The 25,564-nt window shown below is 44.7% G+C and overlaps 1 protein-coding gene across 1 annotated transcript; it reads right to left on the reverse strand.

Moving 5' to 3' along the window:
* Positions 1–1,030: 1,030 nt before the first annotated feature.
* On the reverse strand, positions 1,031–9,526 carry LOC136569826 (kelch-like protein 8). Its single transcript, XM_066570188.1, has 5 exons — positions 8,789–9,526; positions 7,014–7,182; positions 6,346–6,505; positions 5,162–5,363; positions 1,031–4,755 (listed from the first exon to the last, which is right to left on the reverse strand). Exons 1-5 carry the CDS (start codon positions 8,914–8,916, stop codon positions 4,632–4,634), a joined length of 783 nt encoding a protein of 260 aa, XP_066426285.1. The 5' UTR covers positions 8,917–9,526; the 3' UTR covers positions 1,031–4,631.
* Between the last annotated feature and the right edge of the window lie 16,038 nt (positions 9,527–25,564).

The raw sequence follows: 25,564 nt of genomic DNA on the forward strand, positions 1-25,564 counted from the left end.
CTCAACCTCCTACCTCATTTCAATGCCTATGTATAGGACTACCTCGTTCATTTGTGAAAGAGGGGGGGGAAGTGTGGTAGGTATAGGGACAGGCGTTCGGAAGATTTCGGGCTGTGACGGAAAATTACAGGAATCCTTCTGCCCCCTCTCCCCATAGATAAGGATCACCCTTGGAATGTAGCCAAACGTGTAGCCCCCCTAACCTATGCATGCCAGTAACTTTCCACTCCATACTAACCCTAGAAAGTATAGCCAAACCCCTGTCTGACGTAGAGAAGCCCCTTAGTCCATAAATAGCCTTGAGACCCCTCAATAAACGCCTTTAACCATCCACCACATTGGTTTCAGCGTCCGTTATTGGCCACGAGGGATCCCAAGGAGGAGATCGCAGTGCTGGACTCCGATACCAGGTCATCGCGGCCTTCACAAGAAGGCAACACAGGCCTGCACAGATTTAGCAGTACCCCCTTTGTAAAATGCCTGTTTGTGGGTTTGAGGCTCAAGAAAATGAACAATAAATACCAGCAAACTGCCTACATTTCCAAATGGGGTTTCTGCAGAAAGTGCTCCTGCCTGGAGTCATTCTGCCTTCTGGCCCTGCAGGACCACCAGGATTAAGGCTGGGTCCTTCTGCATCTTCAAGGGATTGGCCTTTTATGTTCACTCTATTAAAATTCTGAGTGCATTTCAGGGATAAGCTGCTCTAATGGGTGGAAGGAAGGTCCATATTCCCCCTCCCCATTTTACCTATCAAACCTTATTTATTCCTCGTCCCTGGAGCTGTCCCTGCCCATAGCAGGAGGGTTGGAACTAAACCATCTTTAATGTCCCTTTTAACCCATGCCATTCTATGATTCTATGAAATAACAGAAAATTTTAAAAAATCCATTGTATTTCAACCTTGAGCCAGGTCAGGGGCCTGCAATAGGTTAGGAAAGATGCTCATTGTTTTCACTTGGGGCTATTCTAGGACATGAACAAGATGACTGTTTGTTCTGGTTTGAAAGCAAAACCAGTGAGAGACTCCAAGTCAGAAACACAATTTATTAGAAAAAGGGAAAACACCCAAAATACATGCAATAATACAAAAGAAAAACCACTGTCACAGTCAGAATACAACCTGACACCCTGCTAGTTAGGGTGGTGGTAGCAGTGCAGATGAAATGGTCTTGTTGAAGTGGAGTTCCCATAGAAAAGATCTGGTGGCTCATGTCCTCTGGAAACCAGTGGGTAAGTGTTTGTTCTTTCCTCTGCATGGGCACAGCAGATGAAATGACAAACACTTTTCTTTTTAATTTAATTAGAATAAAAAGGGTGAAATGTAGCCATGATATTTTCTGAAAAATCCTTTCCTTAGGATTTTTTGTCCTGAGAAGCTGAGAGGCCTCAGGAACAAAATGTAAACAATGGATATCTGCTGCTGTGGAATGCAACAGGTGCATCTGTGATTGGTCTCATGCAGTTGTTTCTAATTAATGGCCAATCACAGTCAGCTGGCTTGGACTCTCTGTCCCAGCCACAAGCCTTTGTTATTCATTCTTTCTTTGCTAGTCTTAGCTAGCCTTCTGATAAAATCCTTTCTTCTATTCTTTTAGTATAGTTTTAATATAATATATATAAAATAATAAATCGAGCCTTCTGAAACATGGAGTCAGATCCTCGTCTCTTCCCTCATCCTCGGACCCCTGTGACCACTGTCACACAGCCAGTGTTCAAACAGGAGGGAAGTCTGCAGTCTTTCTGATAGAAGTGGACACAAGTATTTGGTTTATATTTAAAAAAATACAAGTATGATATGCTTTGCCTTATAAAACTTTCTGTTCTGAGTATTTTAGCAGGATATCAAATGCAAAGAGTTTTGCTGTCTGAATGGCTCTATTAGGAATGAAATTCCATAGGGAAAGAGGAGTATTAAATAGTATTTGAAGCTAGGATAGTATAACCACACGGACCACAATCCCCTTTGAACATAAATAAATAAGGTGTGGGGGGTAGGGCCTTCTAGCACTGCGTGGCTGCTCTGTCCCTCAGCATGGAATGGAGGGGATATTCTTTTGTCATCACGGTGCCTTTGCCAGGACAGGTGTCAAATCACAACAGCTTTATGTGCAGGTAGGTCACTGCAGTTTGTCACCACGGTAATCCTGTATTTTCATTTCTTTGTCATCATTATACTTTGTTATACTTTGTCATCATTAGCACACTTCCAGCAATAGCGATTCTAAAACCAGTTCTGTACAAAATGTATTTAGCTGTGGTGCCATCCAAGATTAACAGTGTGGGACACCACTGTTCAGGGAACAGGCTGTTCCTTACAAACCTGCTTTGCAATTATCTTGCCAGTCCTTAGGGATACACCTCCAGAGCCCTGAACAAGAGTGTTGGGGCAGGGGTGTATATCAAAATACAAATGAGATGCCTGTTTTAGGATCCTGTTCAGAGCTAGTACCATGTGACTTCCAGCCCTTCCCACATGGCAGAGAATCCCAGAGCTTTTGCTGTTACCCGATTTCCCTGCTGCTTCTCCCTTTGGTCCCTGGCAGGTGATGTGCTCAGTGTGGTTCACACGCATGTGTCACCCACAGGCTGCACCCACGGGTGCCACACTTTCCTACCAAGGAGAGAAATGCATCAGCTGGAAACCTGCACTGCCAGGCTACCTGGTTTCACAGCACAGTGGTTTTGGTTTAGAAGGGGGCCTGGCCCGCAGCAGGGGCCGCCTGGCCCAGCCAGTGTTACCTCTTTGCCAACCAGAAAAGAAAGAGATTTCCCATGATTTTTCATTTTTTCACACGAGTGTTCACAGAGGTGTATCAGCTCTCTCTTTACATCACTTCCGTGAGTGCCTCCCATGCAAAACCACTACACACAGTCAGGGCCATTTGGTAAACTCAGGCTTTATGTTAGCCAGGACATCCATTTGGTCCCAGAGGGGGAACCTTTATCCCTCCTTTTCACACGTCAGAGTCAGGTCAAGAGCCACAAGGGTAACCACATCCTTGTGAGGAGGGCAGCAGGGTGGTGCAGCCCATGGCGGTAATGCAGGATTCTCTCTGCTAACAGAAGCTTCCTGTTGAGAAATATTGACTGCAGAAACCAAAAATACTCAATGCTGTAATGTTTCTCAGCACCAGTATGCTCCAGACACACAACAAATGAGGTGCTTTGAAGTACAAATGTTTTATTGCAATATTTCATTATTTACAGTACCATTCCCTTTGTCTCTGGGTGCAAAAAGTACACCAAAGTGCAAAGCTATTTTGGGCAGGAAAGCCAAATGATGGTAACTTAGCAGAAGAACACGACTGTGCCTCCTCACCCTGGCTGTCCTGCTTCTTCCAGGTCCTGAATACAGAGAAGTTTGCTGCTCTCCCTGGGCATTGGGAACAACCTGGTAATTGTGAAACTTTGGTCACGAAGGATTGTCAGTTGTTGGTCTGTTCAAGGTGATGCAGGAACAGGAATCTGCAGTCTTTCCTGCAGGACTTCACTCGGGATTCAGGGTTTGTAATGGTGTAACAAGACATCTTTGTATGCAGGGCTGTTATGTTGCTATCTCAATTTTTGATGGAAGTACTGGTTTGTTCCCAATTATCTTTCTTGCTGACTCTCTTTGATTCATTTAAGGTTTTGAGGTTATTTATCTGCTCCCTTAAAAGAGCAAGAAACTCAAAAATGTTACCAGAGTTGCTACTGGATACTGAAATCAGTCGAGTCTTCCAGCGTTGCACTTAAAAAGTTTTACAGAATACCACAAATTTTATTATGCATTTCCATTTGCTATAAAAATGGTGATTCAAAACACCACTGAAGCCTACATTTTTACACACTATCATCTCAAACTAGGACAAATTATACCAGTTACTTCAGGATCTCTCAACAGAAACTCTCCTTTGGAAAGGGGGTAGTAACTACAAATTTTATGGAAGACTAGAGAATGGCAGTATTCCAGTGGCTAAACTCGGGTCAAGAATCTTTCCAGCTTTCTAACAAGTTTATTAGCTTGAGAAAGTACTTTGAAAGACAGTTTTCAGACAGAATCCCTGCAATTTCCACTGCTGCCAGCATTCCCTTTGGAGATAAGTGGTGAACTTCTCTGCCTCAGTTATCTCAGGGTACATCAGAGATGTCGTTACCTCTAAAACTAGAGACACCTTCTGTTACAAAGCTCTTGTACAACTGGGAAACATTTAAGACTCCATTCCAGAAAATAAGTTAAATGAAATGGCACTCGAGTCCTCCAGAGAACATGTAGCAGGGCTACTGGGGGAAGCTCAGCAGCAGTAGCTGCTGCTCTCCTTACCACATGCCTGATTTACAGCTAATATTGAGTCCTTGCAACAGCTGCCTCAAATGATTTTGAAATTGTAGCTTCTCAAAAATGGGATGATTGCCGTTCTTGGCAGGTTTCTTCTTGTGGGTCACACTTTTATTCCATGTTTTCACAGGCTTTTCTGTATCACTATTGATAGAAAGCCACCAAAAGCTTTACAGTTGCAGAAAATACCATTTTCACAAAGAAAATGTACTGGATTTTTTTTCCTTAACCTACCATACAAAACACAGTATTTAGAAGCTCTGTGGTGCCTCCCTTGTAGCATTCCTTTGGAACTTGGAGGAGGCGGCAGAGCTCACATGCAATCCACAACGTTGCTGGATCCCTGGCCCACATCCCGGATCTGGCTGCTGAGACAGGAGCACACGGCCACGCCCGCCCCTGCCCTGCAGTGTGACACTGAGCCCACCAGCTCCCACCTGCAGGAGAAAAAGAACAGTAAGTTCCTGCCCTTTCTGAGCAACCTGAAAGTATTTTCTGTGCCTGAAATTCTATTACACTGCCTAGCTCTTCACTCTGCACAAAAGTGCACCCCATTTAGTGCAAAATCAGACTGAAACAAGTAGAAGAATATAGATTGTTACTGAATGAAAGGGCGACAAGAAGGATTAGAGAGGAGCAGAGGAGGAGGAGGAGGTGCTTAAATATTTACAAGATTGCCCTAGTGATATAAGCAGCAGTCCTGCATTGATAGCCATGGATATGACTCAATTATTACCAGGAAACAACAGCTAGGCTTCTCCTGCCCACTGCTTCTATGCTGCTATGTTTTTATACAGGCAGATTTCCTTGTCTTATTAGGACAAACAAAACATTTGAAATTACCTGTTCACTATGGGATCAAATGCTTCCACTGTATTCAGGTACACGTTGCCATTATGACCTCCAACTGCAAAAATTTTTCCCATCAGTGTTGCTATGCCAACACCACCCCTTGGAGTTGTGAGCTCTGCCACGTATTCCCATTTGTTACAGCGTGGGTCAAACCGCTCCACTGAGCTCAGGGGTGAGTTGTCATCAAACCCACCTGCAAACAACCATCACAGGGTCAGCTTTTGGCACTCCTGGTGCAGGGAATATCCAAGACTGGCATTATCAGGTATTCTCAGCATTTCGGGGTCCTGTCCAGCACTCTCCTTACCAGAACTTTACAAGCTCCTAAAAATTAATCCAACAGCTCACCCTCTTCTCAGTGTTCAAGCATCACCTGAGCAATAACTTTCTTCTACTCAAGTTGCAAGGATTCCAATTTTATTATTTTTCCCTCCAAATTCATCGTATTTATAATGAAACAGCTTCCCAATTGGAAGAGAAAGAAACCTAACACCAGTAAAAGGATGGTCTCAAACTTATTTTACTTTATGCAAAACACTCTAGCAGTGTTCTCAAATTACAGCATTGGCAAACACTTGAGCAGGGGAAAAAAATTCATATAAGACTAAGTGATGCATTCCTCTTGCTGGGGAAACTGGCAGAGGAGCATTTTGTTCAAATTCTATTTAAGCACTTACAATAATACACAAGTCAGAGCTTTTTAAACTATCACTGTGGCACACCTACTTGGCATCTTCCTCTCTTAGGAAAGCAGGTAAATACAAGCTAGCACACAAGACAAGAAGCTGTGGAATAAGTGCAAAAAAAGCTACTGTTGTCTACACTCAGATCACAACTGGAGTTGTATTTGAAAGCACGTGAACTTAAGAATCGTTTCCTAAAAAAACCCTCAAGAATAGTGAGTCTTGAGAGGATTTTCTAAAAAGATGTATTGTCCTGAACAGATCAGCCCTCCTGAAATGTGGGTTAGGAGCTGCTTTTCATTTCCTTGCTAACGTACCTTCGTTTAAGCATGACCTGGTTGTGCTTGCATTCTTCTCCTGCCCAAGAACACCAAGTACAGGTCAGCTCTATCTGTTCCCGGTTCCTCTAGCAACAACAGCCTCTTCCAAAGCCAAGCACTTGGCAGCAGCAGCAGCAGCAGCAGCACTACAAAATGCCACATCCCTACTCACCCACTACATACAAGCAGCCGTGGAGCTCACTGACACCGTTCCCAGCCCTTCGCTGGCCCATCTCTTTTACTTCTATCCACTTATCCAGGTGGGGATCATATTTCTCCACACTGGAAAGAGATGCTACACCATCATTGCCACCCACGGCGTAGACATGGTTCTGGAAAACAGTTGTACAAAGATTATTCGTGATGTAGTTGCCTTTACTCAGCTTTTCATAAGCAGTGTTAAAATTATATGAAAATGTGGTATATCCATTTCATTTGAGAATTCCAACAACAGGTTTAATTATCTAACATAAATTCTATCTCTTCCAATGAAAGAAGTGCAACAGTTTTGTAGTGTTGCAGCTATTTTTCAGAGCATGGGGGGATTAAAGTAGAGCATGCATTTGGTACCTTTAAACATAATGACCATGGCAATCCAGTCAGCTGAGCGAGATAGGAAGCACTATCCATATCATTAGAACAGTACTCCTCCCAGTACCTCAAATACTGTTGAAACAGTTCAATTTGCTATGAGTATTATCTTAAGTATCCTCACATTTTGCACAAGATTTTGATGACTAGAAGTGCTCAGACCCACCAGCTGCATTTTGTTTCAGGCCTTGTGTTCTGCCTTGTGAAGGCAGCTTTGAAAAGCAGGTGGGCTCCCCAGCAGTGACTCACCACCAGGGCTACGGAGCCGACGCCTCCCCGGGGAGTGTTCATGGAAGCCACGGTGCTCCAGCGATCTGAGTCGATGTCATAGCGCTCCACGTCACTGAAGCACGTGTTGTCATCCAAGCCCCCAATGGCATAAATGGGGCCGCCCAGGGACGCCAGCGCGATGCCTCTCCTAGGAAACCACAGCAGCAACACCTCAGTGCAAGTCCTTAACCAGAGGGAGCCACACAGCAAGTGCTACGGTACAGGAATGGCACCTGTTTCAAACGAGGGGGAAAAGAGTAATGGAAATTTTAGAAGTGACGTTTATAGAAAATCATGTTGCTGGCCCGCTGCACACATGTGTCCTTCTCACTGAATGTCACCTCTAAGGCCAAGTCCTCTGCTCACATATTTGGATACATGACAATGTCTTAGATATGATTTCTCTATTTTATTAAATCTGAAGATGAACCAAAACCTGCTATAGCTGGCTGCTACCATTTGAGAATGATTGGGGGTGATACTAATACATATTAAAAGGCAAACCTGTGCTGGATATTAAATAGCTGAACTCTATCAAGATTTAATTGTGGTTTCTTCCATTCTGGTGTTTTTTAATTGAGTGTTAAAATGGTTGTCAGATTTGTTTCTAATAAATGACTAATATTAGAGTACAATCAGTATTATAAAATTGAAAGTAGGTCTAGAATAAAAGCATTAAGTTTCTGCTTTAACCACCAAGTGAGGTGAACTACCATGTTACTGACAACACTGTTGTCTCATTAAAGAGGGAAGGTTGAGGCACGAGCAAGGGAGGCACAATCCTTCTACAGACCAAACACTGTGGCAGTATCCTGGCCTTACCTTTTTGCCTCAGCAGGTAACACAGACACCACTTCATGGTGGCATTTTTCTCCACTAAGTATTCCAAGACTTCCATGAATAGGAGGAGTGGAGCTGGGAGGTGGCCAAGGCACAGCAGCCCTTTCATTTACCTGGGTACTCAGTAATAAATGTCACAGAAATCTAGGGCTGATTGTTGCTGAGATTATGCCCTGGGGGTGGAGGCAGGATGGAAGAAGTAGAGCAAGCCACTTCTAGGAGTCTGGGTCTTCTACTTTAACTAGGTCACAGCTACAAATAGCTTTCAGACTTAAGCCATACTTATTATTTCACTTCTACTTGCACGTGATGCTTTGAAAAACAACAAACAACACAACAGAATGCAGAATTAGGGACACTGATTTAAATAACAGCAGAAAAAAAAATACAGATCTGTGAGTCCAGTAACTCCTTATAAGAAACTTAAATGTCAAGACAAAAAAAAGTCCTCAATCTGACTTTCAGATTGTGTGTTTCTGGTCTTTTGTGCGAAAAACATAGGCAGCTATTTTTTCCTGCTGTAGCATTTAACTTTTTTCATTTTCACTATGAAGTATTTCACTTCTCATGTTATGCTGGCAGTTATCTCACTCATTCCTAAAAAGAGCAAAAATCGCACAGAACCAGTTCATCAGTTCCAAGTTGTTTACTGGGCACGGCAGAAAGGCCCTGGATAACAACAGAATGTAAGCACAGCTGGAGTAGATGTCCCTGGTCCAGAAGCTAGCTCCTCCAAAAAAAGAACAGAAGGGTGATACATTCATAGCATAAAGCTCCAAAATAGGGGAAAGAAATTCCTAGAAATAGAACAGTTTGGAAGCACCAAAAAAAAGCAGGACAGACAGGATGTTTTTCAACATCAGCAAGAAATGGTAGACCACAGACTACGACTTGGGAGTGTGGGACATATATACCTCTTTGTGTTCATTGATGCCTTCATCATCCACTTGTTTGTGAGAGGGTCAAATACTTCCATGCTTCCTAAGTGTTCATTTCCATCATGTCCACCTACTGCGTAGACTTTACCTGAACACACAGACATCTTTTAAAACAGAGATTGCTTGGCAACGTTTTCATTTATATAATATCCCTGCCTATGTGGAGACAAGGAGGTCAAATAAAGGTTGAAGTTTTAAAATGTTTTCAGTATCAGAATTTTATATGCTATATTTATAACCAGGAATCTATTCCAATGAGAACATCTATACAAAGCTTGAGATTATGTAAACAAAAAACCGTCCCATAATTGAAGTAGTGCAGGTCAAATCAGTCTGGACACATGTACCAGTCTCTCCAGATTTTATATGAAGAAAAATTATCTCTGTTCTGCTGCAGCAACAGAGGGGCTGCTAAGTACAAGAGAAAGCTGCATTATTGGTGCAAAGCTGCTCTGGACTGCACAGATCTGTTTTCAGAAGATGGAGACCCAAAAATGAAGGTCTGCTCCTGGAAGAGTTATGGTCTTAGTAACTTTCTAGGATGGATTTAAGTAGGAAGGGAGCTAGTAGGAGTACTAGCAAATTCTGGGTGACTGCTGTGTAAGGCAATTTCTTTATAAATGGATTTTAAAAAATCACCTAGTTAAGGCCAGAAGCTATATACAGTTCAGTTGGGCTGGGAGGAACCTTTAAAGGTCACCTAGTCCAGCCCCTCTGCAATAAGCAGGGACATTTTCATTTTCAGATTGCTTATAGCAATCTGAAAATGACCTGGAGCAGTCTGACCTGGAGCATTTCCAGAGATGGGACATTTACCACCTCTCTGGGTAACCTGTTCCAGGTTTTCACCAACCTCACTGTAAAAAACTTCTGCTTGATATCTAGTTTAAATCTATGCTCTCTTAGTTTAAAACCATTACCTCTTGTCCTATTAAAACAGGCCCCACTAAAAAGACTGTAAAGTACAGAAAGGCCACAATAAGGTCTCTTCCCAAGTCCAAACAGCCCAACTCTGTCAGTTCACAATAACCAAAAGCATCAGTCTCTTTACATGGTTATGCCAATGGGAAGATGCCAGCAGCTCGTGTCCCTGACAGCAGACAAGAACTCAGTGTTACAACACAAAAGTTTTTTGACCAATCACGCAAAGCAAAAACATATTGGCAGTAGTTCTATCCAATCACTATAGGCACAGACACCTTTGGTTAAAACAATGCTTATTTTGAATAAAAGACCTGCTTGTAAGCCTTAAAATACAATGCACAGAGCTCTATTATTAAGCTTAGAACTTCCTAATACCTTGCTAGATATACTTTTCTGTAGCTTAGGGAGTATTCTAGATAGATGGTAATACACAGGCCATAGTTCTATTTGTCCGTACTTTTCTACTTCTTCTATCATTTTTCTGCTGACAAATCTTACGGCTACTGCTTAGCTCCAATCACAGCTCTGCTGTCTCTGAGGCCTGCCTTTTGAAGCTTTCCCAAAACTCTCTGATTTTAAGAATTCCCCCAGGGGATGTGGCAGGAAGCTCTTGGCAAAGCTGCTCAGCCCTTCTGAGCCTGGGAGCCACAGCTGCCCTCAGGCTGCCGGGGAGAGCAGCAGCAGCCTCCTGCAGGTGCCTCCCAAGCCTCCTTTGCTCCTGGCTGAACATGCCCAGCTCCCTCAGCAGCCCTTCACCAGCTCCAGTGCCATCTCTGGACATGCCCCAGCCTCATAGTGTGGTCCCAAACCCGAGCCCAGGATTCCAGATGCACCCTCAGCAGTGCTGAGTACGGGGACGTTGGTCCTAAATCATAGAATATTCTGAGCTGGAGGGGATAAATGAGGATGGATCCTAAAGTATGCCAAAAAGTTCTCACAGTAATGTTCAAATGTTGGGAGCAGCACAAGAAAGGAAGAGATTTTTGATATCAGAGCATCAAACAACCTGAATTAATCAAATTAAATGAAGAAACAGGTTACGATGGAATAAACATAATTTATTCATATATTGCTTTCCATAATTTTAAAACTTGGCTTTATGCGATTGGTTTTTAGCATTTGTCACTTTCCTTTTCTTGACTAGAAATGAAATAGTTCATTTAAAAATAACACCAAGATGTACCCATCCTTGGCAATAATGAAGGCCATCAATAATGGCGGTAATGCCTCTGGGATAAAAAAGTCAAGGTAAAAAAAAAAAAAGATGACCCCAGATTGGAGCCAGAGAAGACACCACGGTGCCAAGAGGGAGTCCACCCTGGGGAGAGCCCGTGTGCTGCTGCCTGGCAGGCCTGGGTTCCCATGGTGCAGCAGGGGCTGCAGGCAGGTTCCAGCAGGGTTCCATGCCCTCTGACCCCCCCATGGCACCTGGATACTGCCTGGGACATTCCGTTGTTGCCCGGGCTCTGCCAACTGTCCTTGGGCAGTGCTCCGCAGAGTGCAGCAGCACAGAGCGAGCACAGCTCCACGCAGGGAGCATTGCTTGGCCTCAAAGCCTGTTCGCAGCGCATTTACTGCCACTCGGGAGCCATCCATCGCCCACAAGCCTGGTGGCTTGTGCCAGGTAATTCTGTGCTTTGCTGCCATGGGGCCAACAGGCCAGCCATGGCTGTCTCTGCTGCATTCCAGCACTGAGCACCAACAGGAACACCTTCAAACCCAGGCTCTTGCTCCTGCCTCTGCAAGCTGACAGCAGTTTGCTGGGAAAGAGTCACTGACCGGGGAAATTGCCTTTAAAGCCTTCTTTATGCAACCATTTAGCATTATTATTCCCCAGCTTGCAGTGGGACAAATCCCTTTCAAGGGGAGAGGGCAAGGTTGCAGGAGGGCTTGCTGCTGATGCAGCTTGAATTTTAAGTGTCTCTGAAGAGCAGAAGAGCCAGGCAATCCCTGGGAAAGGAGGCTGACATGGGAAGCTCAAAGGCCCCCGGGTTCTGCCCCATGTGCTGCCAAAAGGTGCCAGCACTGAGAAGGAGAGGCTTAAGGGCAGACCCGGCAGATGTGTGGCAGGGGGAGCTCTAGGCTTTTCCTGGGCAGTGCCTGCAGCAGGTGCCCCAGCTGGGGCCTGGGATTGCCCCGTTGGAAGTGGGAGCAGCTGCTGGAGGCTGCTCTTACAGTTGAACTGTCACAGCCAGGGACTCCAGAGGGAGGTTGCAAAGTCCATGTGGAAACACTCACATCCCAACATGAAGCCAAAGCTATTTATTTATATTTTTTCCAGTTTTAAGGCTCAAGGCTATTATAATTACAGTGGCCTTGTCTATATCTGTATTTGTATATCATATGTATATAAGAACAATGGCCACCAGAATATTTGAATCATTCAAGGATAGGTTGGACAAGTCTTTGAGAAACCTGATCTAGTGAAAGGCGTCCCTGCCCATGGCAGAGGAGTGGAACAAGGTGAAATCTTAGGCCCCTTCCAACCTAAAACATTCTATGCTTCTATGGGGCTGCGGTTCTATGAATCTGGTGTGTTCTCCGACTCTATGTCAAGTTTTCCCTTCAAATACCTCAATATATGCGAAACACCAAGCTTTGTCCATAAAAATATTGTGTGAAGTTTAGTGATAGTAACATTTGAAGGAAAAGTTCTTGAGGTGGGTACATAAGGTTTAAGTTTACAAGCAGCTTCCAAGCTTCCTTGTTTCATTAGAACACCTCTTTGCCTGTGGCTGGATGGAGAAGGCAGAAAGAAGAGCAATCAAATATGTCCTGCTATGGGATGCAGAAATGAGCCTGGCCAAAAGAAGTGCTGTCAAAAGCTTGTAAGAATTCCCATCAGAGTCACTGGGGTGCCTGCTTTCCTCTCCACAGCGAGGAAAGTTTATGTTCAGAAGCACAGCTTGGTTGCAAGAGCATTTGTGCCCTTTGTCAATAGCATCAGGTTAATGCCGCCTGCACAACCTCAAATCCATGGAGCTCCAATGTGGCTGAAAACCTGGCCTTGTCAAGGGCATTTGACTGTTCAGTGGAATCTAGATTTCCTGCTGGCCACCTGTGTGCTTTGTGGCCATCTTAAGGATAAACTGGTGACAGAGCAGGCCTCCCAGCCATGCTGTTTATTCTCAAGTGGGTGTGCATGTCTCTCTACACAAGCTTTGTCAATACCAGGTCCACTCAACAGAAGTTGGAAAAAAGTTGGAATGACTTCTCCCTGTATGCACTTGCTAATTCTCCCACCTTCATTTTTCTTTAAATTCAAGTGGGCACCTTGTTCTTTTAAGGCAGTTGGTTTCCCAGCCAACATTTTGGTTTTCATGATGGTGAGGAGGCAAAGATGCAGTGTTGCTTCCAGATGTGTCCTCTGAGCTTAGTGTGAGTGTCTATTCTTAGGCTTCCCAGCTGCATGGGGAGGTGGGGGTTTGACAGGATTCCCATCTGTAATGGCCTGTGTCTCTCTGTGGCTTGCAGAATGGTTCCCTGCTGGTCCCTTCCCTGGTGTTAAAGCCATGGGCCTAGAGCTCAGCTGCTTCACCTCTTCCCCCAAGTGTCTGTGCTCTTGTTTCACACCAGTTGTCCTTAGTGGGGTGATTCAGAAGACTTCACAGGATGCTCCTGCAGCCTCCTCCCCAGTGAGAAATCGGCTCCCTCTAGAGTGTGAGATGCTGCAAGTGAATGTCAGAAATTTAAATGTAAATGTTTTCAGTCCTTTTTCTGCATTTTTGAGATCTTGCATTTCAAGACTCCTTCTTGCATCTGCTGAGAGAATATTGTTACCTTTTCATATAGAATTGTCTTTTTATGGTTTTTACCCTCCATTTCTTTCCTTCCTCTTTCCACAAGTGCTGCCATTTCGTTGTCTACGGGCAGGGTTCTTAGGGCGCTTTTGTTCTGAAAATTGAAGTAAATTTCCTGGAGCCTGTAGCAGTGGCCTGGTTTCTTGTGCTCTTGGCCAAATCTGGAGTTAAGTGCTGACTTGAAATGCAGCAACACTGCTGGGGGAAGGGGAAAATGGATCTCTTGGTTCTCCCATTCTCTCTCTACGTGCGTTTGGATGGTTTATGTTTGGGAGCACTGGAATGACTCCCAGTCGGGCGCTCCAGGTTCTAAGTGAAGCAAGTCCCTGGAGATCTTGACCTCCCCTCTAGGCACGAACTTGTGCAGATAATCACTCCTGGTGATTATCTGTTTGTTCTCTTCCAGAGAAGGTGACTCTCTGGAAGAGAGTGACTCAAACTGAGGCTTCATAATGGAACCGACGGACAACCAGAACCGTGACAATAGGTAGGAAATCATTTGAAGTAATCTTGGTTTCCCAGATGCTGTGATGAATGTTGTGATGGTTTAGAAAAAGAATTCCTCCTCCAATGCAAGAATCAGAATTGTGGAGTGGGACAAATGAAGTAAGGATTGTCCTGACAGTGAGAGTGGCTTCAGAGCACATGGGTATTTTAAGAGCTTCTGTTACAGACCTGGGCCTGGATGTTATCACGGGTCAGGGCAGATTGTCTGTTGAACTTTCTGAAACCAATCTCTTATTACTGGAGCCAGGGCTCTCCCTTCTGCAGTTTGGGATGCTTTTGGCCTGGGAGTATTTTCCTGTTTCAGTCTGTAGCAAAGCACGAGTTGTGTTTTTTTGGGGTGGGGGCGATTTGTGCGAGTTTTTACTTCTTGTGGAACATACTTGAAGATGATGAGAACTGAGGTGATATTTCAGGGCAGGCATTCAGTTTGATCTGCCTCTTTGAACAGTCAGCTTGTTGGGGTTTTCCTGGTGACACATCAAGTGTACGGCAGCAGCAGCAAGTACAGGACTATTTTTAACTTTCCACTGCTGAGCTGTTTTCCCCCTGGAGATGGAGGGGTTGGGACTGTGCAGTCCCCCTGCACCAAGGCTCCCAGGTATTGGGCATGTTGGTGCTAAGCCTGGAGGTGCAGGTCCCAAAGCTTCCAAAGTTCCCTGGCCTCAAGGGAACTGTGCAGGGTTGTGAATGGCAGCAGAGCTCAGCTTTGCAAAGGCTTTGAAGAGCATCTTGACAAACACCTTCAATGGGCAGCAAAGGTGTCTACAGGGCTGGGGAGACTGGGAGATCTATAGGCTTATCTAAAAAGTCTGGGCATTTCAGTAGATGGCAGACTTATATACTCTGAATTAGGAATGCCATCCAGTGCAAAAACCTGTTTAGTTTAAGTAAGGGCCCCTCAGTATGAGATGAGGCAGCTGTGCCTCGGCTCTAGGAATGATTAAACTTTCAGGAGCTGATTATTGGTGTGGTATTGGAGTAATGTCACTGCTTGTCTGCTAGGAGCAGACAAGGCTCTCCCCTTGCAACACGGGACACTTGGGAAGTTGGATTTGCAAAGAAGAATTTATGAATTGTATGTATAGAGAAGACTGTGCAGTAGAGTAGAAATAGATACCTGCATCCACTGTGCCTGCATGCTTTCCCTTCCCCGATGTCCATAAATATCAGAGCCAGAGTTTCCCTCATTTTGCTGTAGTCTTTCAAAGGCCAGGGATAATTTAAAGGATCTGGTTTCCCATGATGGGACACTTTATTGGTGTTTTGTTGTGGGGCAGGTGTGACTGAGTACATGCATATGTGGCTGAGGAGGAACAGGGGGATTTGACCTGGTGTTTTCTGAATGTGTGAGAACTCCTTTCTAATTACGCTGATAGGATGGCTTTAAATGCAGCTGCATGATTTTCTAGGGAAGGAGCTTTCCAAAGATATGTTTAAAATAGAGTGAATTTCCAAGGTTGTTTATAAAGTGGACAAAGTTCAAGCCTTGAAAGTTGAAACACCTTCAGAATAGAAGATTCTGTTTGACTCACAAGGGGGGAGACTGGGGTGAGAGGTCTGAAGGAGAACAAGACTGCCAGTTTCTCCCATTAATCACTACAAGAGGGCTCATGTCACTACATGCCAGCTCCTGTGCTGATCACCCCTGTGATTTCACAAGGAAATGGGAGGAGAGTCTTTCCCTTCCCACACTTCTTGATGGCTGGGATCAGGAGTAGCAATCCCTGAGAAGGATGTGTGTTGTCCCCTGTGTGTCTCATTGCTCTGGGGCACAGAACACACTGGACAAAACCGATCTGTCCACTGTCAGCATCCTGAGAATTTCAACACCGCTTTGCTGCTGGACATGTGCCCTTGTGGGAATGCCCCAGTTTCTGCACGGAGTATAAACAGGGGTTCGAGTGCTAACTCTCTTTCCTCTGTCTGTGTCTGAAAGCTGGAAAGACATCAGACGCTTGATCCGTATTCTGCAGCAGAAGAGGGAGGCAGCTCCAGAGGAGGAAGATCCATTTTTGGAGAAGACTCCCCTCTTTGCCAAGCCCTACAAGGTAATGGGAGTGGAGTGCAGGCTGGAAGGAGAGAAGGAAGGAGGCTTGGGGTGGGAGAGGAGGGCTGTGTCTTCAGCATGGGCTGTAGCAGACTTGAGCCTGATCCCTGCAAACATATCATCTTCCCATCTGCTGCACTGAACTTTCCTAACTGCCCTTGTGGGGATGCATGGTCATTCCATGAAGATGCTGAGCAATGTCTCTTGCTGAGCTGGATCTCTTGCTTGGGGTGTTTCTGACATTTCCCCCTCTATTCTTGTGTTGCAGACCAATAAAGAAGATGCGCTGTCAAGGCGCATTAAGAACTTGCTGGGCGAGTGGGACCCCAGGATGCTCCTGAGCCATGAGTCCCCTCTGATTCCCATATGGATTCCAAAACAGCCCAAATCCAACTCACAGGCCCCCAGTCACAGGCCGGCCTCCAGTAAGACAAATCCATATGAGGACATATGGAGAGAATCCTCACCAGAATCACTGGGCATCGCACCTAACCCTGAGCAGAACTACAAGGACCGCAATGAAGGTCTCTCAAATCAGAGGTCAGAAGCCAAAGCTCCACAATCTGGAATTCCTCCTGAGCTTGTCAAGGTGAGTTCAATTGTTGGGGTCCTCTGTTATTGGCAGTCCCTCGAGGCCAAGGGACCAAGCACACAGGCCCTGCCTGGTTGGTGGCTCAGCCTCCCCAGAGGTCAAAGGCACTTGGTTCCCAGGTGCATTTTGGGGTTTTGCCAGGCTCCTCCATCACCACTGGGATGTTGCTGTGCCCTATAGAATGTGGGAGCCCACAGTGCTGAGCCATGGCAGCTGGTCCAGGAGGGCCATGGGAGATGGTTTTCAAATAGTGTTTGGCCTTTGGAAGGAGAAGGAAGAGCTGGAGGCTGCAGTCAGCTTTTCCTAGAAAAGGGTGTTGATCAGCTGCAAAGGACTGAAGGCAATATCTTGTGGAAAATAAGAGGAAGCTGAGAGAAGTAGAGCACTACAGGGCCTTGCCTTCTGCAGGAGCCATTCTTCATGCCAAAAAGACAAAGCACCATTCTGGATCTCAAACTCTTGAAAGTGCAGAGTACTGCAATCAGCCCTCAGGCTACCAGCAATGGGCAGTGTTTGTTCTTGCTGCTTGGAAGCCCAGCTGAGGGAGTATCAGTGTGAAGTCAGGAGCAGGGATGCTGCATCTTCCTTGGAGAGTGTGGCGAGGGAGGGGAAGGAGTGAGTGCCCAGAAAAAGTGTTTCTGAGGGAGGGGTGGAGTCCTTGCCAGCTTCTGCCAGCAGCTGACAGTAGACTCAGCTCTTTGGGGTAGCCCAAAGCCAACTTCTCTCCTCAGCGTGTCTCTGGGTACCCCTGGAGAACCTCAATTGGTCCAAATTTGGCTGCTAAATCCATCACTTTGTCAAGCAATGGGAGAGTGAGAAATGGTAGTTGGGGATTTGCAAATCCTGCAGGGGCAAGAAGAGGATGCCTAAAGTCAGCCAGAATTTGCATAAACTGTGGTGCATCTTTCCAGAAGTGTCAGAAGTCAGTGTCTTGTCCAGACTGCTGTTGTCTTCAGAAGAATAAGGAGTCTCATTTTATTTGGGTGAATGAGAAATATTCCTCTTTCTCTAGAACTGGCTTAGAAGGATTGGGAACTATTATTTCTGACCGTTTTTCTTTTAACTAAGAAAGCTTTTTGCACGACTTTTTAAATGCAGAGCCAGCCTGTGCCTTTGAAGACAAAGCTTAGCTGCTTCATAGTATAATAGTAGAATTCCATAAAGGGAGAAGACTGCACAGACATACTTACATAATAATAACAACAGTAATGATAAATAGCATCAGCAGTAGTAGTAGTAGTTTAAGAATGAAAACAATATTTCCAGACTGCCAGGTTCCAAAGGGGTTTCCTCTTTTTCTCAGAGGCAGAAAAGATGACTTTGGGAATTTCAGCTGGTTTTCCACTTGGCCTCCATTACCAGTTCCCCTTCAGATGGGCCTTTTGATCCTTAGTAGTATTTTATTATTAATGCAATTGCATGACATTTCGAGAGTTTTTGGTAACCAAATGCTGCTGTGGGTATGTCAATTAGTAAAAGACCAAAACAAACTTGTTCTGCCTCCCTCATTCTTGTTTCAGAAAAAGAAGCCCATTGATGTGTCATCCAGGGAAAAAACTTTGAAGGTTGGTGCTCTTCCATAATAGATCTCTGTATTTGCTTATGTTTTGCATACATTAAAGAAATGGCTGGGGAAAAAATGCATGGCTCAGCTCCTGTTGACTCAGCAGATGTTGCTTGCCTGAAAATATGTTCTGGGGTGGGCTGAGAAGTAGGGATAAAGCTGGAGTTGTAAGACCAGCCTTCCTCTCAGTCTGTGAGCGTAACACCGTCTAGAGCAGTTCAAGAACCAGACTGACAACTCATGCCAGGCAGCCAGAGGTGCTCCTCCCTCAAGCTGGGGGTTGCCTTTCCTGAGCTCCCCTCATCCAAAGGCTCTGGACCAGCTACCTCATGTCTGGCCTTTTAAATTTCCATTTGGGGAACAAAGGGAAACCAGCCCCATGCGTTACTGAGAACCAGATGCCATTGTGCCTTGGAGTGTTTCTGAGTGGGCCAATGTGGCAGCAAACTTCTCTTCCCTCTTTTCCATTGTTTCCAGTAGGCTCTGTATTTGTAGAGCTGTAACATATTTGAGCCAGAGGAGGTAGATGAATGGAAAATGCTTCAGGGACTCATACTTTTGTTTCAGTTCTGGTCTACAATGTGATGTTTTTCATGAACACTTGAAGCATGTCATCTGTGTGGAAGCACAAACCCCATTTTATCTTGATTGTCAGCAAAAGCATTATCTGAGAGTGTTAGACAGAAGTGGGAGTGCTGAGAGTGCTGCCGACCAAGTCAGTTTTAGATGTTGCCTACAGCAGGCACACAGACTTGCCTTTAAATCATCCCCACCTGTTGCATTGTGCTGAGATCCCTGAACTGACTTTGCCTCCCCCTCTCCTCTCTGTTTTTGTGAACAAAACAGGTTGTGGAAAAGCCAACTTCCTCACTTGGTCCTCCAAGGTACAGTTGTGTTCCCAAACTACCCTCTAGGCCAAACAAAACTGCTTTTCATTTGAGGGGGAGAGGGGAAGGGGTTCCTGGTTTCCCTTGAAGATGCAGGCTTTGGTTTGATGCTGCTGAGGGCTGCTGTTGAAAATTGGTTTCATTTTTGTGGGGGATTCAGGAAATCTCTCATAAGAAATGAATAATCTAAGCATGCTGGAGTTTGCCTAAGAACCAGACTTGTATTTCCCCAGTTGTTCTGTTCTTTTCTCTTCCTCTCCCCCAGTGTGTGTGTAGATCCTATGTTTTTGCATTGACCAAGAATCCATCCTGAAACGTGTTACCCTTTATTGGAAGTGTTTCTTTTGGGGGTTGGGGCTTTCAGAAACACACTGGGCCGTTTTGGGATGTTTTTCAACTTTAGTCAGCTGAATGCAGCTTTACAATGTAGCAGTGAGATCCTGGCTGCGTGTGAAGTAAAGGTTTGATTATTCCCAGAGTGTTTTTTCATATGGCGCTTTATTTTTGGAGCACGGCAATGTATTTCTCTGGCCTTCCCCCCTCTGCTCTCAGTGCCCAAACACAGGGCTCAGTTTTAGTTTGGAATGCTGCCATGTCAGTGGCATAAGTAAGTAACCTTCCCCCCTGCTGCTTCCTAATTTTGTCACCTGGTGTCCTTGCAGAGTTTGCCAGTCCCAGCACAAGAGGGTGGCACCAGCACAGCCCAGCAAGTCGGGGTCAGGGAGCACCAGGGACGGCGACAGCTCCTCAGACTCTGCACTTCCAAGAGCACCAGCACCTGAGGTGAATGCAAATCAAAAGCAGAGGCTGCTCCCGCAGCCCCTTGCCTCACACTCTGCTGTCTGAGGGCAGTCAGGACAGGAGACCTTAAATACTGTCACTGTTCAAGTGTCCCCTTGAGACCTCTGCAGCAGCATCAGACATTTCTGGCCCTCTTCTTCCTTTCTAGATTTTGTCATTAATAAACCCTTCCTGGACTTCTGGTGCCAAATCTGGCAGTGCTCCCACTTGTCCTTTGGCATCATTGTCTAGCCCTTCTGGAGTTTTCACTCCAGGATTAGTCCATTTTGAAGCTGAGGGATGAAACTTTCAGTGAATATGTTGAATGATCCTCCTCTGCAGTAGGGATCTCTGGACTGTGGCTCCTGAGTGACTGGTTTCTTTTCATGGGTGTTTTGGACAATGGCTCTGTAAGTGAAAAACCCCCTTTTTCATTTTCTCCTCATTTCAGTTCTGTTGATGTCATGTAGTCTTCCTTCTACTTGCTCTGAAAGATGAACCTGTCTTTGGTAATACAGTCCTGCAGTGCTGAAGCCTGGAGAGGGAGGAGGAGGAAGAAACAGTGAGGCTGCAGCCCTGGATCTATAGCCTGTCTGCTGGATGTTCAGCATGGGAGAGGTCATTGGGCCACAGGGCTGGGCTCCTTGGCTCTTAGGAAATATCCAGTGATATAATATCCAGGAAATATCCATCCTGTGCTGCATGGAGGAGAAAGACTCAGCCAGAGAAAGGATCTTGGGAAGGCTGACCAAGGGGGGTCCTTTGGCTGAAAGCTCACTCCTCCCTCCTGTTTGGAGTGAAACAAGAGCTGTGGGGAGACCCCTGCCCTGTAGGGACCCTGACAGTGAAGAGGTCTAGAGCAGAAGAAACTCTGCTGTTCTTGCCTCCTCCTGCTTTGAATTCCATTTGAATTAAAGTGTTTGGCCTCAGTTATACTAAACAGCCACACACCAAATAGGATTCTTCCTGGGACCTCCCTGGACATCCCTTAGGACAGCCATTTCTTCCAGGCCAGGAGTTTGGCTCATTCAGTGTCTAAGGCACATGTCACCTGCAGCTGGGAATTCCTTGCTGATGGCTTCTTTCCCTGGCAGCACTGAACACTTGAGGCTTCCAGCTGGAACAGGCAAGCAGAATCCAGTGCAAAGTGAATTAATCCACAGGGGATAACTGTGCAGGGACCCATTTTGCCTTCACAGAGACACTGAACAGCCCTTTCCCCTCTTCCCCACAGCAGAACCTTTGCTCTCCTATATCACCCTGGTCTCTTTAAGGCATCTTTCCAAATGAGCTGTGAGAAGCCTTAAAATAGTACATCAATGAAGCTTAGATGTATCTCTCATCCTCCTGTGCCAGGTTTTACCTCTTCTCCGAGGACCTGAACAAAGCTGTTTGTAAAGCCAGCCTCCTTGTTCATGTCTTTGGGAGCCCCTCAGCCCAGCAGAGGGCCTTGTATTGCCTGCCCTGACAGACTGGGATGTGTGAGAGGCTTCATGGCAGGGCCAAGAATTAGGAAGTGTCAGTGTGCAGAAAAGAACAGGAATGTGGCATCTTCCTTGGAGTGTGTTTAAAAAGAAGAGTAAAAAAATCCCAACCAAACGGAAAAAAAAAAAAAAAAAAAGGCAAGTCAAGCTGTGTTCCTCTGCAGTTTACAAAATCTGGAGGCAAGAAGAAGAATTTGAGGACAACTCAAGATCACTGCAATTCTCAGGTAGAAGGAAGAGGTCTTCCTTGAAGCTGGCTGAAAACAGATGAAGAGTCTGCTCTATCTTGCATGAGCTCCATGTGTGGGTGCTTTTCTTGTGCCAGAAATGCACACCAGAATCAAAGCAACCTTGCAGATCTGGTCCATTACCTGGGCTTAGTTGGAAGTTTGTGATCTCTGCTTTAGTCCTTCAGAAAAGCTCCTGTGCCTGAAAGCCTGAACCTTTTTCTGTGTTCAAGTACTGTGTGTAATAAGTAGTAGGATGTCTTTCCAGGAGCTCAAGTGATGATGGTCAAATGCTTTCCCGAGCAAAAGCTCAGTCTTGGCAGGAGGACCCAGCCATGGAGCCAGCCCGAGTTACCTGAGTAGGAACAGTGTTCTGAACTGGAAGCCAAGTACCAACTGCACCTGGCAAGGGTTGCATTTAAATCAAGGTTGTTTGGTTTTGTTGGGTTTTTTTTCTCACTTCAGAAAAATGAGTCTGATCTTATTTGGGTGAATGACAAGTATTACTCCTTCTCTAGAACTGAACTGGGAATTTCTCTAGAATTGGAAACTATTATTTCTAACTGTTTTTTCTTAACTAATGAAACTTTTTGCTCAACTCCTTCACATGCAGAGGCTGCCTATGCCTTTGCAGGCAAAGCTTAGCTGCTGCAAGAGCAACTAAAGGAAGTGATATTCAATAAAGGGAGGAGACTGCAGAAACATACTTTCTTAATAAGACGAATAAAAAGTCAGCAAAGGAAACAGTGTTTCCTGACTGCCAGGGAAGCCAGACATTGATCTTGCAGGAGGTGACTGGTGGTTTCAGCTCTTGCTCTGCTTGGTCTCTGTTCCTTACTGCCCTTCAGATGAAACTGTTATTCCTTACTAGCACTCCATTATGAATGGACTTGCGTGACATTTTTAGAGCTGCTGGTCAGGAGTTCATGTTTACTGAGTGCATGTTGTTTGCTACCAATGAGTAAAATACCCAAACAAACTCACAGTGCTTCCCTCTTTCTTGTTTCAGCCCATTGGGCACAATCATGTGCAGTCCATTGAAGAAATATTGAAGGTGGGTACTCTTCAATACCAGATCTCCATGAGAAAGCCTGTGCAAATCCATGGGGAAGTGGATCCCTCTGACTCTGGGAAAGGTGAAACTCTCTCTGTGTCCATCAGGAAAACTCCTGAGAGCTGCTTCTCTCCCTCTGTTTCCAGGAAATGAGCCCCCTGTCACCTCTCCTGCCATGCCTTCAGTCATCTGTGAGAACAGAGACTTACAAATTTCCGTTGCAGGCAAAGGTAACCCGGGTCTCCTCGAGCCAGGTCTAACGAGCTCTTGGAGATTTGTATCACACCCAAGATAGCTCAGCTACCTTAGAAGGCATAAAATCAGCAGGATGGCTTCTGTGGTAGTGTTGGAAACAGAAAAGTTTTAATAAAAGGCAAAATAACAAAACTCTTTACAAAGAAAACTGAGCCAGGTGCAAGAAGTTCTTGCCCCAGGTAAAACACCGCGCAAAACTGGTTAGTTTCTTTGTTCTCTTCTTTTTCTAGTAAATTGCTTAGGCTGGACTTTTTGGCTTCTGTCCAATTGGCTATCCCTAAGTTTGAGATGAAATCTCTCAAGTCCTATCAGGTCTAATATTTTTACCTAATCGAGAAGAGAAACTTCTAGGCTTTTTTCTTTCTTAAGGCGACAAAGCATAGTTTTGTCACTCCATCAACAAGGAGCACATTCCTATACCAACTTTTTTCAGGGCTTCCGATAAATTACAAGAGATCTTTCTGCTGAGCAGAAGTTCAGTGTTGGCAGAAGGAGCCTGCCTGGAGACCTGCCTGAGTTCCCTGGCCATAAACAGTGATGGGAGTTCGAAACCCAGCAGAAACTGCACCTTCTGTGGGGTTGCATTATACCCAGGTGTTTTTGTTGGGTTTGTTTTTTTGGTTTTTTTTTTCACTTCAGTACAAGAAAGAGTCTGATTTTGTTTGTCTAAATGACAAAAATTCTTGTGAACTGTCTTAGAAGAATTGGGAACTATTATTTCTAACTGTTTTGGGTTTTTTTGAACTACTGAGGCTTTATGCACAGCTCTTACATGCAGAGGCAGCCTGTGTCTTTGCAAGCCAGGCTCAACTGCTTCAACAGCAACTTAGGGAAAGTGCAGTTTCATAAAGGGAGCAGACCATGAAAACATACCTTATTTAAAAAAATAGTGATAATAAGTAGATGATGATGATGATGATGATAATAATAATAATTATAAAATAGTGATAAATAAATAAATAAATATAGTAATAGTAATAGTAATAAAGAGAAGTAGAAGTAGGAGCAGTAGTTTAGAAATGGAAACAGTGCTCCCTGACCACCAGATTCCAAAGGGAAGACAGACATCTGAGAGGAGGAGGAGGATTTGACATTGCTGGGTTCAGCTCTCTCCATACCTGGTCTCCATTATTAACTCTCCTTTCGATGAGCCTTCTTCATTCTTACTCTCTTTTTATTGTTAATACATCTGCAATACATTTATGGAGCTGTTGGTAAGCAAAGGTTTGCTGAGTTCCTGCCAATTAGTAAAAAACGCAAACAAACTCCTTCTGTTTCCCTCGTTCTTGTTTCAGGCAAAGAAGCCCTCTGATGTGCCATTGACTGGAGAAATTTTGAGGGTGAGTGGTCTTAAATAGAAGATGTCTGTGTATGCTTATGTTTTGCATACATTAAGGAAATAAGTGGGGACAAAATATTGACAAAATTTTGAGAGCTGCTTCTCTCCCTCTCTTTCCAGGAAATGAGCAGTTCAATGCCAGCTCTCCTGTCACATCTCCAGACGCCTACAAAAGCAAGGACTTCCAAACTTCCATTGGCAACAAAGGTGACCCAGCCCATTTAGGCCAGGGCTTCTGATAAATTCCAAGAGATCTTTCTGCTTAGCAGAAATCCAGCTCAGCTATTTGGCAGCTCTTAGAGTGTTTTAAAAATATTTACTCAAAAATGCACATGCCTATAACATGCCATTAACACAGTTTTGATGTCAGCAGATGCGCTGTTTAGCTACATGCTAAGCTACTTTGTCCTTTTATTCTAGGAATCCCAACCTGATGGATCTGCAGCACAGAAGCTGAGTAAGTAGAAATGCAAAGAAAACACAGTTCTTTGTGTGCTGACAGGTAATTTTGTGTGTTATATGTAGCAGAGACCTTCAAGTGTTCACACTGATTAAGCAGCATGATTTCCTCTGCTGAACAGGGATGAATTTAGGAATGGCTTAAGAAACTGTAACCAATCATTACCTAGAGCTCAAGGTAGCACTTCAGCAGAGGACAAGCAGTATAGTATTTAGTCAGGAAACTCCCATCTGGAGTGATGAACAATCTTGGTGGCAGACCCCTCCCTAGAAGAAAGTGACTCTCTAATCTGGTGCTGAGAGACCACAGGGTAAAATACGCTACAAGGGAGGCATATAAATGCAACCTTTTTATTTTTGCTTTCCAGAGCAGGCTAGCACAGCTTCAGAAACGTTGCCAAGTTCTCAGCCAAGAACATCGTAAGTAACCAGACTCTGTTCTCAGCTCTGCTGGGCAGTTACTTAAAAGAACTTGGAATGCACAAAAAACTGGGTTATAAGTAATTTTTTCTCAGAAAAAACTTCATTGCAGGGAATTTTCACCAACAGAAAAATTGTTGTTTTATGATGGACTCACTATATTGTTTAGGTTTGAAAAGGACTTGAAGATCATCAAGTCCTATTGTTAATCCAGCAATGCCAAGTGCACTAAACCATGTCATGACTACAATGACTGTGATTAAAACCAAAACAAAATAAAAGTGAAGAAAAAAACCTTAAGTCTTCATGTACCAGACTGAAGGTTTTGTCTTCTTTTAATCTGTGGTGCTTAACATCTTGTCACACTTCGTACTTGTCAACCTACTGATAATGCATTAGGCTGACATAAATGC

The sequence above is a fragment of the Molothrus aeneus genome, unplaced genomic scaffold (assembly GCF_037042795.1).
Source record: "Molothrus aeneus isolate 106 unplaced genomic scaffold, BPBGC_Maene_1.0 scaffold_264, whole genome shotgun sequence".
In the NCBI taxonomy this organism is placed as follows: domain Eukaryota; kingdom Metazoa; phylum Chordata; class Aves; order Passeriformes; family Icteridae; genus Molothrus; species Molothrus aeneus.